This window comes from Lipophrys pholis (genome assembly GCF_963383615.2).
Source record: "Lipophrys pholis genome assembly, contig: SCAFFOLD_714, whole genome shotgun sequence".
Lineage (NCBI taxonomy): Eukaryota > Metazoa > Chordata > Actinopteri > Blenniiformes > Blenniidae > Lipophrys > Lipophrys pholis.
In genome coordinates, this window is record NW_028291992.1 from 7,188 (window position 1) to 19,865 (window position 12,678).

Consider the following 12,678-nt stretch of genomic DNA (forward strand, 5'->3'; position numbering starts at 1 on the left):
GTTTGAGTCAGGAGGACGTCGTCTCTCCAGCCCGTGTCTCCGCTTCCCGGCAGGATCGTCCCGGCGGCAGCAGACGGCGGCAGGATCGTCCCGGCGGCAGCAGACGGCGGCGGCGGCTGACCTCCGGCGCTGCACGGTGGGGGGGGTGGGGGGGGGGATGGCACAGCGGGGAGCAGAGGCGCCTCACTCGCTGGCGTTGTTTGAAACGCTGCGATCTTTCCCGCTTCGATGGGACCAAGGCGGACGAGTGACGAAGGAATAAGATCTCAGCGGCAGATGTTTGGCAGGAGGCAGTGGTTCTGAGGCTGGAGGCCATCATGGAGCAGGACTTCACACAGTAGAACCTCGTGTTCCTCTCCTCCACCTTCACTCACATCCTGCTCACCTGCGTCGCCGAGCAACACAACTTCAGGACGAACTCTGAACGGGCCTGCGGACGCTTCCGTCTGCCCGCCGCCGCGAAGGGACTCCTCTGGAGCCGACGCTTCCCTTTGGGATTAAAAAGAGAAATCAACCTTCCAAGATGGCCGCCGCAGGGAGAAAAACACCTGTCAAAGACTTTAAACCATTTCATCACCTGCTACCTGTGCCGAGGTTACCTGATCAAACCCACCACGGTCACAGAGTGCCTGCACACCTGTGGGGTACACACACACACACACACACACACACACACACACACACACACACACACACACACACTCACACATTCACACACACACACACACACACACACACACACACACACACACACACACACACACACACACACACACACACACACACACACACCACTCACACATTCACACACACACATTCACACACTCACACACACACACACTCACACATTCACACACACACACACACACACACACACACACACACACACACACACACACACACACACACACACTCACACATTCACACACACACACACACACACACCACACACACACACACACACACACCACACACACACACACACACACACACACACTCACACACACATTCACACACACACACACACACACACACACACACACACACACACACACACTCACAGCTCTCCTCACTGTTGTACTCCTGCAGTATTACCGTAGTTTCCAGACTATAAGTCACTATTGCAATGACTGTTAATTTATTGATTGATTCGAGCTTCATGCCACCGATACATGGGTGGGTGCGTTCAGGTGCGTTCAGTGCGTTCAGGTGCGTTCAGGTGCGTCCAGGTGCGTTCAGGTGCGTTCAGGTGCGTCCAGGTGCGTTCAGGTGCGTCCAGGTGCGTCACGCCCCTCCGACCTGCTGACTGACCAGCAGAAAATAACTGATAAAACTGTGTTTGTGTATTAAAACGTGCAAAAATAAATGTGCAGCCTATATGTGAACAATTTTGTTTGTTCTTTTTGAATTTGGAGGCCGATAAATAAATAAAATTCTTAAATTATAATTATAGTATTATAAATCAATATATCTGGAAACTTAATAAATATAATTGTACTTATGAATAATTATTATAAATTACATTTGTGTATAGTCTGTAGTCAGATGTGCTCAGTAGTCTGGAAGTTATGGTAAAGCCTCATCATCCTCATCATCATCATCATCATCATAACAGAACAAACCAGAACCGTGACCTGAAATGTTTTAAAGAGTTCCCCTGCTACAGACAGCTCTCCTCCGTCTCTCCAGTCTGTAAGAGCTGCATCGTGCAGCACTTCGAGGAGAGCAACGACTGTCCAAATGTGGCATTCAGGTGCACGAGACCAACCCGCTGGAGATGCTCAGGTAGAACATGAGTCCTCATCGTCCTGCTTCAGGAGAACTTCTGCTCTTACATTCTCTTTGTCCTGTCCTCAGGTTGGACAACACTCTGGAGGAGATCATCTTCAAGCTGGTGCCTGGACTCCGGAGAGAGTGAGTTGGTCCCTCGGGTTTGTCCCTCGGGTTGTCCCTCGGGTTTGTCCCTCGGGTTTGCCCCTCGGGTTTGCCCCTCGTGTTTGCCCCTCGGGTTTGCCCCCTCGGGTTTGCCCCTCGGGTTTGTCCCTCGGGTTTGTCCCTCGGTTTGCCCCTCGGGTTTGTCCCTCGGGTTTGGTCCCTCGGGTTTGTCCCTCGGGTTTGCCCCTCGGGTTTACCCCTCGGGTTTGTCCCTCGGGTTTGTCCCTCGGGTTTACCCCTCGGGTTTGACCCTCGGGTTTGACCCTCGGGTTTACCCCTCGGGTTTGTCCCTCGGGTTTGTCCCTCGGGTTTGCCCCTCGGGTTTGCCCCTCGGGTTTGTCCCTCGGGTTTGTCCCTCGGGTTTGTCCCTCGGGTTTGTCCCTCGGCCTCGTCGTTCCGTCTCCTTGGTGATGACGGGAGCTGCCATGTGCTAACAGTTCCTGTTTCTCTTGGTTCTTGTTCTTTAGAAGAGGAACAGCAAGAACTCGAATTCTGGTGGAAGAGGAACCAGCCCAAAGAAAACGGCCAAGGTGAGCCGCCTGAGATGAAGCGTGAACGCAAAACGCAAAAACTTTATGTGCAGGGACGGAACCTTTCACTTTTGATCCGATACGTTTACCGGTACCCGGTACCTGGTACCCAGTACCCGGTACCTGGTACCCAGTACCTGGTACCCGGTACCTGGGAACATGGTTTTGCGCAGCGAGCCGTCCAGCCGTCATTTGGACGGTGATTTTTCAGAAAAGAGTGTCGGTTCTGCTGGAGGCCTCTAGAATCTGTGACTCACGTCCATCACTACTTGTCACCGTCTAATTTTGCCTAAATTCGTATTTTTTTGCCAAAATATAGTAAATTATCTTCTCAAGTACACAACTCCTTACTGACCTCCGATTCAGTAACAAGCAACATGATGGGTCAGTTGATACCATGTGGTCTATACGTTTGGAAAGGCGGCCTCTGATTGGCTCATAATTCTGTGACTCATCCTGATGCAGGCAGGAGGTAGTAATTATATGGACCTATGATCTACCTAAGTTTTAATTTCCAAAATGAATTGAGAAAAGGAAATAAATTACTCTTCAGAAGCAACCCCCCCCCCCCCCCCCCCCCATAATATTTGGATAGATACCCAAAACACCAATTTCTGCCTAAAACCAGTCCTGGGAATCAATACCGGCACTCACCGGAACCAAGTTTTGGTACTTTTGTGTGTGTTTAATAATAAAATCTAAATTTTCTCATTCAACATTCTTATTTTTCAATATATGAACTTTAACAAATATCTAAAAAAACAACATCCAACTGTTTGTATTGTAACGTCGACGTCGCTGAGCTCGAACTTCGCAGTGTTTTTTCTTCATAATAATCAAATTAAAAGCAGCTCCGCCTCCTCCTGTTCCTTTCCTTTCCCCTCTGGAAACATTGTGATTGTAGATCTGTGATGGTAGATGTGTAATTTGTAGATCTTTGATTGTAGATGTGTAATTCTGTAGATCTGTGATGGTGGGATTGTAGATCTGTGATGAAGTTCTCTGATGATAGAGGTGTAGATCTGTGTTGGTAGTGCAGTGATGGTACAGCTGTAGATCTGGGATGGTAGTTCTGTAAGGTAGAGCTGTAGATCTGTAGATCTGTGATGGTAGTTCTGTACGGTAGAGCTGTAGATCTGTGATGGTAGTTCTGTAAGGTAGAGCTGGAGATCTGTGATGGTAGTTCTGTAAGGTAGAGCTGTAGATCTGTGATGGTAGTTCTGTAAGGTAGAGCTGTAGATCTGTAGATCTGTGATGGTAGTTCTGTACGGTAGAGCTGTAGATCTGTGATGGTAGTTCTGTAAGGTAGAGCTGTAGATCTGTGATGGTAGTTCTGTAAGGTAGAGCTGTAGATCTGTGATGGTAGTTCTGTACGGTAGAGCTGTAGATCTGTAGATCTGTGATGAAGTTCTCTGATGATAGAGGTGTAGATCCGTGTTGGTAGTGCAGTGATGGTACAGCTGTAGATCTGTGATGGTAGTTCTGTAAGGTTGAGCTGTAGATCTGTAGATCTGTGATGGTAGTTCTGTAAGTTAGATCTGTAGATCTGTGATGGTAAGACTGTAGATCTGTGATAGTAGATCTACAACAAGCCTTGAGAAGAATCTAGTTTTTAAACAGGAGCTTCCTCAGAATACTCAGAAGTATTCCTGCTGCCGTCCCTTTAAGAGTTTTCTCTCCGCCATGCTTGCTCTGTTGTCTGAACTTGCAGTTACTGACATTATTACACTTTGGTGCCGTGCTGTGTTCTAGTCCGGCTCAGAAAGGATGCGCTTCGGTACCAAAACCTGGTTTCGTTTGATTTGATGAATCGATACTTGGCAGTACCGACGGAATTCGGATTCGGTATGCATCTCTAACGGTGTGACGTCCGTCCCACATGGTCACAGAACCCCTGCGGTGTCCGAGGCTCGGGCCGAACGACGCCGGCGGTGACGACGCCAACGGAGGCAGCGATGACGGCGGCGGAGGTGACGACTACCACAGAAATGACCCTCAGATCGCCATCTGTCTGGACTGTCTACGCAACACGGGCCAGGCGGGGGACAGCAGCGCCACGGTCTGCGTACGTCATCACTTCCTTCTTTCCTCAATGTGTGTCGGCGCCGCGTCTGTTGGGAGGCCGGCGGTTTTAGTTCCTCTGCAGGAAAAGCAAACATTTATCTCCAGATCAATCAGCTCCCAGGTGACTTTGTCTTTCTTCCACTTAGGATTTGATGAAGAGGGTTCATCCGCTGCTCCAGCCGCGTCACCGTGGGAACAATTAAGAAGTTTCTCAGTCTGAAACTGAAGCTGCCGAGCTCGTACGAGGTAACGGAGTCCTCCAGGTTCCTCCAGGTTCCTCCAAGGTTCCTCCAGGTTCCCCCAGGTTCCTCCAGGTTCCCCCAGGTTCCTCCAGGTTCCTCCAGGTTCCCCCAGGTTCCTCCAGGACCCACCTTGACCCACTTCAGCATGTTTACACTCTTCAGCCTTCAGCCTTCACACAGCGTCGCTAACAGTCACCACATTCACCTGACTGTCAGCTTCAGCATTACTATCACGTGAAACGTATGCTTCCTGACGCAAATGCTCCATGTGAGTTTATTCCATAATGCTAATGCTGCTCATGGCTTCGTTCCAATATGGCTAATTCTATACATGGGTTCATTTTTCTAATGCTATTGTTAACTGGGTTCATTCCGATTATGCTAATGCTACTTAAGCAGTCATTCCGATATTGCTAATGCTAACTGGGTTCATTCGAATAATGCTAATGCTACTTAAGCAGTCATTCCGCTATTGCTAATGCTAACTGGGTTCATTCGAATAATGCTAATGCTACGTATGCATTCATTCCAAAAATGCTAATGCTAACTGGGTTCATTCTGATAATGCTAAAGCTACATATGCATTCATTCCGAAAATGCTAATGCTAACTGGGTTCATTCTGATAATGCTAATGCTACCAGTCTCCACAGTGAGTCAGCGGCGACCTGTCAAAGTGTTTGAGAGAGTCTAGTGGAACATTCAGTCATGTCCTGTGAACTCGGTGACAACATGAACATGAAGGAAGCAGAATGCAGAGTGCAGCCTCCCACTCCTCACCACACCGAACTTCCCCTCCGCCTCTCGACGCAGCTGGCTCCACCCTCTCATCCACACTCCACCCGTTTACTGAGTGAAACCTGCTCTTCAGTGTGTGTTTGTGTGTGTTTGTGTGTGTTTGTGTGTGTGCAGCTGGACGTGTTGTGTAACGGTGAAATCATGGGCAGAGATCACACTCTGGAGTTCATCTACATGACCCGGTGGAGGCTGCATGGGGAAAACGTGAGGCTTCACTTCCTGTGTGTGTGTGTGTGTGTGTGTGTGTGTGTGTGTGTGTGTGTGTGTGTGTGTGTGTGTGTGTGCGTGTGTGTGTGCGTGTGTGTGTGTGTCTGTGTCTGTGTCTGTGTCTGTGTCTGTGTCTGTGTGTGTGTGTGTGTGTGTGTGTGTGTGTGTGTGTTCCGTTTTAAGGCTGATGTTATGTTTATAATCTGTTACGCAGCAACGGCTTCGAGTGAAAACGCAAAACTTTTGTTGTGTTTTGGTTCCGTTTCCATGACAACGGTGCTTGGAGTCCCTGACAACAGAACTGAAACAAAGACCGTGTTTCTCTTTTACGATTCACGGCAGGTATGAACGACCATCGCCTGGTTTTAGATTAGGCTCTGACAACATGGTTATACAATTTCATTCTATTGATCCACGATTTAGTTTTCAAGTACATCGAGAATAGTTGTAGTCCTGGTTCAGACGACTAAAACTAGTCAGAAACCACGTCTACAATCAGCCTGGTTTCTGACTCGTTTCAGACCAGATATGGATTCGGTCTTTGACCACTTTCAGAAACCAGTTTTTCACCTTTCAGACTAGTTGTGAACTTGATGTCAGGGCGTGTTCACATTCCCCCATTTGATGGTCGAGGTGAACACTTCCTCTGAACCGGAGCTCACAAGGTCTCTGGTCCCCCGGAAAACCGCGGCCTCAGTTCATTTACTAACAACCTGTCCAGAGGGCAGGTGAGGGGACGTGACGGAGAGCGCAATGCATTCTGGGTAGTAAACAAACAAAGCTAACCGCGTGAATCAGAAGAAACAGATGCAGAAAGAAAAAGTTGGAAAATATCTTGCAGGCAGACGTGGAGTAAAGAGGAGGAAGTAGAGAGGAGGAAGTAGAGAGGAAGAGTAGGGAGGAGGAAGTAGTGAGGAGGAAGTAGAGAGGAGGAAGTAAAGAGGAGGAAGTAGAGAGGAGGAAGTAGAGAGGAGGAAGTAGAGAGGAGGAAGTAGTGAGGAGGAAGTAGAGAGGAGGAAGTAGAGAGGAAGAGTAGGGAGGAGGAAGTAGTGAGGAGGAAGTAAAGAGGAGGAAGTAGAGAGGAAGAGTAGGGAGGAGGAAGTAGTGAGGAGGAAGTAGAGAGGAGGAAGTAAAGAGGAGGAAGTAGAGAGGAAGAGTAGGGAGGAGGAAGTAGTGAGGAGGAAGTAAAGAGAAGGAAGTAGAGAGGAAGAGTAGTGAGGAGGAAGTAAAGAGGAGGAAGTAGAGAGGAAGAGTAGGGAGGAGGAAGTAGAGAGGAGGAAGTAGTGAGGAGGAAGTAGAGAGGAGGAAGTAGAGAGGAAGAGTAGGGAGGAGGAAGTAGAGAGGAGGAAGTAGAGAGGAAGAAGAGTATAGAGGAGGAAGTAAAGAGGAGGAAGTAGAGAGGAGGAAGTAGAGAGGAGGAAGTGGTGAGGAGGAAGTAGAGAGGAGGAAGTGGTGAGGAAGAGTAGAGAGGAAGAGTAGGGAGGAGGAAGTAGTGAGGAGGAAGTAGAGAGGAAGAAGAGTATAGAGGAGGAAGTAGAGAGGAAGAGTAGGGAGGAGGAAGTAGAGAGGAGGAAGTAGAGAGGAAGAGTAGGGAGCAGGAAGTAGAGAGGAGGAAGAGTAGAGAGGAAGAGTAGGGAGGAGGAAGTAGTGAGGAGGAAGTAGAGAGGGGAAGTAGAGAGGAAGAAGAGTATAGAGGAGGAAGTAAAGAGGAGGAAGTAGAGAGGAAGAGTAGGGAGGAGGAAGTAGAGAGGAGGAAGTAGTGAGGAGGAAGTAGAGAGGAGGAAGTAGAGAGGAAGAGTAGGGAGGAGGAAGTAGAGAGGAGGAAGTAGTGAGGAGGAAGTAGAGAGGAGGAAGTAAAGAGAAGGAAGTAGAGAGGAAGAGTAGGGAGGAGGAAGTAGAGAGGAAGAGTAGTGAGGAGGAAGTAGAGAGGAGGAAGTAGTTAGGTGGAAGTAGAGAGGAGGAAGTAGTGAGGAAGAGTACAGAGGAGGAAGTAGAGAGGTGGAAGTGGTGAGGAAGAGTAGAGAGGAAGAGTAGGGAGGAGGAAGTAGTGAGGAGGAAGTAGAGAGGAAGAAGAGTAGAGAGGAGGAAGTAAAGAGGAGGAAGTAGAGAGGAAGAGTAGGGAGGAGGAAGTAGTGAGGAGGAAGTAGAGAGGAGGAAGTAAAGAGGAGGAAGTAGAGAGGAGGAAGTAGTGAGGAGGAAGTAGAGAGAAGGAAGTAGAGAGGAAGAGTAGGGAGGAGGAAGTAGAGAGGAAGAGTAGTGAGGAGGAAGTAGAGAGGAGGAAGAGTAGAGAGGAGGAAGTAGTGAGGAAGAGTACAGAGGAGGAAGTAGTGAGGAGGAAGTGGTGAGGAGGAAGTAGAGAGGAAGAGTAGAGGGGAGGAAGTAGTGAGGAGGAAGTAGAGAGGAAGAGTAGTGAGGAGGAAGTAAAGAGAAGGAAGTAGAGAGGAAGAGTAGGGAGGAGGAAGTAGTGAGGAGGAAGTAGAGAGGAAGAGTAGAGAGGAGGAAGTAGAGAGGAAGAGTAGGGAGGAGGAAGTAGAGAGGAAGAGTAGGGATGAGGAAGTAGTGAGGAGGAAGTAGAGAGGAGGAAGTAGAGAGGAAGACTCCCATTGATCGCTGGTATGAAGACTTTATATTGGGACTGTTGGTACCGACCCCGTTCGCCATCAACAAACTGGCCGAGCCACTAAGGTCTAAAGGGGCGGGACTTCCTCTTTCGGTCTGGACCAATCAATGAGCCGTGTTTCTTCTTTACTTCCTCTCTGGTCAGAGTTTGTTTCAGGCGACAGCGCCCCCAAACCAGCAGCTGGTGTAACTGCAGGAGGTTTTCCAGCTGGATTGATCCGGACTCTAAAGTCAATGAGACGGGGTGAAGACTCTGGGCTCCGCCCCCTCAGCCAACCGAGTCCCAAACTCCCTGAATGTGAAAAGCCTCTTTGGTTCTGGTCGAGGTGTTTCCTGGGTTTACAACTTCATATCAACTTTTTATACAAATTTTGGACCCTTATTTTTTTTCTTCCTGAAAATGAGTTGAAGCCAACCTGATTGGGTGCGATGGAGGGAGCTGGAGGCAGAAAAGAGCGAGAGGGAAACCTCGTCCTTCTGATGTCCCCCCGGCTCCCTCCATCTCGGAGGAGCGTCAGGAGAGCGAAGAGGAATCAATCTGTCCTCTCTCAGGGCGTCACAACAGGAACCTGCTCTTCTATTATTAAGTGCTTCCTGCTCCACACGGAGCTGTGAAGGTCCACTCCTTTGTTTGGGTTAGCACTTTGGCTTCTGCTCGGTTGGGCCGCGATGAATTAATCGGATCAGACTGCAAATATCTGAAGCCACGAAAATGAACTAAGTGCAAACGATCCCCCGGACAGTCTCCTCTACCGGAGACGGTCTCCTCTACCGGAGACGGTCTCCTCTACCGGAGTCGGTCCCCTCTACCGGAGTCGGTCTCCTCTACCGGAGTCAGTCTCCTCAGTCTCCTCTACCGGAGTCAGTCTCCTCAGTCTCCTCTACCGGAGTCAGTCTCCTCTACCGGAGTCGGTCTCCTCTACCGGAGTCGGTCTCCTCTACCGGAGACGGTCCCCTCTACCGGAGTCGGTCTCCTCTACCGGAGTCGGTCCCCTCTACCGGAGACGGTCCCCTCTACCGGAGTCGGTCTCCTCTACCGGAGTCGGTCCCCTCTACCGGAGACGGTCTCCTCTACCGGAGTCGGTCCCCTCTACCGGAGTCGGTCTCCTCTACCGGAGTCGGTCCCCTCTACCGGAGTCGGTCTCCTCTACCGGAGACGGTCCCCTCTACCGGAGTCGGTCCCCTCTACCGGAGACGGTCCCCTCTACCGGAGTCGGTCTCCTCTACCGGAGACGGTCTCCTCTACCGGAGACGGTCTCCTCTACCGGAGACGGTCTCCTCTACCGGAGACGGTCTCCTCTACCGGAGTCGGTCCCCTCTACCGGAGTCGGTCCCCTCTACCGGAGACGGTCCCCTCTACCGGAGTCGGTCCCCTCTACCGGAGTCGGTCTCCTCTACCGGAGTCTTTCACTCCGTCCAACACGCTTCTCAGTCGGGGACGTTTCTCTCTTTCACCCTGCAGTGATGGAGGGATGAGTCCAGACCGGAGGCCTCAGGACACCAGAGACTGTAATCTGATTACATTGGTCTGGAACGCAGTCCTGGACTCGGTTTTGGTTTTAGGCTCACTTCATTTGACATGTTTTAGTTTTGATGCAGATTTGGTTTTAAAAGAATTTAGAAAAGGTTTGAATCAGACTTGGACCATTTTATAGCAGACGAGTGGTTTGTGGTACTGATCCGATACCAAGTAAATACTTCACAAGTATCGCCAGTGTGTCACCAATACTGATCCGATACCCAGAAATTACCGTTAAAACTCCCAGGAATGCTAAATCTGGATGATTTTTAAAGATCTAAAAGTGTTTCAATGAATTTTATTAACGAGTTAAAACCAAGAACAGAAAATACTTTATTGGTGAACAGAAAGTACTTTATTATCATAAGAAAATACGATGTCAGTGTTCACAAGTATCCTTCCAGAACCAATCAGAACTCGGTAGTACTTCAGGAGAGTTCAGGCTGGAGCAGCAGGCGAACAGGAGAGACACTGAAGTATCGATCTCATTGCTCTGGTATCGTTTGATACCGATACCAATGTAGGTATCGTTATTATCGGTATTTGGCAGACTGGCGGTATTCTAGGGTTGAATCAGTTCTTCGGTCATTTGACTCTAAAGTTAAACTACTTTGGACTTGGTTCACATCGACATCGTATTTAAAACATGAAACGCTTCTGAAACACTCAATCGATGCGTTTTCACTTGAAACGTTGTCATGGAAACGTTGTCATGGAAACGTTGCCATGGAAACGTTGTCATGGAAACGTTGTCATGGAAACGGGGCCTGAAGCACAAAGAGCCCAGCGTTGATTCTACTCTTCTCTCTACAGACGTATCCCATGGTCCTCGAGTACCGACCACGCATCGACTTCGGCTGAAGACGACCACACACACACACACACACACACACACACACACACACACACACACACACACACACACACACACACACACACACACACACACACACACACCGTGCAGTGAAAGAGAGAGATTTAAATGTATTTTTGTACAGCCGATGATGAAGTGCAGATGTTGTTACGTTTGAAGAGCTTTTATGCGACATAGAATAATATATGCGATAATATATGATATTTTTAAATGTATGTCCCTGTGCCTAAACTACCAGTTCGGATCACATATGAAGTACGACCATATTTCCACTTTGCCTGTTTGACCCTAACTGTAGATTAAATGTTGATTTTCTACCGTTGAAGCTTCACTCTTCTCTTTGTTTGTTTGTTTGTTTGTTTGTTTGTCTGTTTGTTTGCATCCACACTCACCTGGATACTAACACTAGAGCATGAATGCTAAAGAACTGACGTAAAGCAGAACTCTGATGCAAAAAGTAAAACATGAATCATGAATTCTCCAAACTAATGCTGAAGTCAGAACATAAACAAACGGCATGATAAACTAGAGCTACACTCGGTAGAGCGCATAACCACTTCGTCAACACCACATTTGTTTGTGGAGCCAAGTTAGCATCACTAGCATGTTAGCCATGAGCTCATATCAATGCTAACTAGCCTGTCAGGTAGCTACAGCACTGTGAAACACTGAGCAGAGCGTCTCCATGGCAACAGACTGCCTCGCCCAGCCATTTTGTATGGGAGGGTTTTTTTTCGCAGTTTGTTGAGATTTATTCAGAAACGGTTTGTTGTTAATGGATTAATGACAAATCATCCCTGAAGATTTCATGGACTTTAGGTGAGTCGCTTCTACGAAAAGTTTGTAAAATACATAGGAACCAAAAACAAAACAGACGAAAACAAAACCTGAACAAGCCTCACGTTCACTGGTTCTAACTTTTATTCTGCAGGGAGGCTCTTATAGTGCAGTTCAACAGATTATAGAGCATCTTCCTCCTAAGTGATAGTGATAGACACACACACACACACACACACACACACACAGTAGGACGCTATAAATACACTGTTCCAGAGCAGCCACGTCACACTGCATGAGGCACCAGGGTGTTTCAGCTGTGAAACTAAGATGTGAGAATGAGTGTGTGTAAGATGTGTGAAACTGTCAGCATGTCGCTTCATGTATATATATAAATAATAATTTTAAAATAAAAAAATAATGCGTTAATTTAATTATCGATTTGAAACGTTGAATTCGTTTAAAAAAAAAAAAAAGTGACATAATTAACGTAGATTATTTGACTTCCGGTTGGTTTTTTTCACCCTTTCCAGAGCAGCAGCAGCTGCAGCGTCTCTGGAGCAGCACCGTAACCACAGAGCAGCGTAATACTCAGTGGAATAATATTAAGGTAGAAAGTTTCCTGAGGGGCGGATTGAGAAAGTGAAAGTCATTAGTTTTACTTTGAAAAGCTGAATTTAACGACCAGTAATTCTGCAGTAAAACATCAGGTTGCCATGTTGGCTGACCAGGAGCCTCCAAACTGCTAAAGCTGGAGGGAAGAGAGGTAAAATTCATCTTCTCCTCTTTCTCTCTTTCCCTGGCTCTCCTGTGTGTGTGTGTGTGTGTGTGTGTGTGTGTGTGTGTGTGTGTGTGTGTGTGTGTGTGTGTGTGTGTGTGTGCAGTCTCTCCCTCTCCCTCTCTCTCTCTCTCTCTCTCTCCCTCTCTCTCTCTCTCTCTCTCTCTCTCCCTCCCTCTCTTTCTCTCTCCTCTCTCCTCTCTCCCCCCCCCTCTCTCTCTCCCTCTCTCTCTCTCTCTCTCCCTCTCTCCCCTCTCTCGCTCTCTCTCTCTCTCTCCTCCCTCTCTCTCTCTCTCTCTCTCTCTCTCCCTCCCTCCCCCCCTCTCTCTCTCTCTCT

The 12,678-nt window shown here is 48.3% G+C and overlaps 1 protein-coding gene across 1 annotated transcript; it reads left to right on the top strand.

Moving 5' to 3' along the window:
• Nucleotides 1-383: 383 nt before the first annotated feature.
• Nucleotides 384-11,109, top strand: LOC308128307 (polycomb group RING finger protein 5-B-like). Its single transcript, XM_080494005.1, is given in 12 exon segments — nt 384-562; nt 564-639; nt 1,690-1,737; nt 1,740-1,785; nt 1,858-1,909; nt 1,911-1,914; nt 2,403-2,465; nt 4,355-4,530; nt 4,676-4,690; nt 4,692-4,775; nt 5,682-5,771; nt 10,726-11,109. Coding segments are annotated over 12 exon segments (741 nt in total). The 5' UTR covers nt 384-523; the 3' UTR covers nt 10,774-11,109.
• The last annotated feature ends 1,569 nt before the right edge of the window (nt 11,110-12,678 follow it).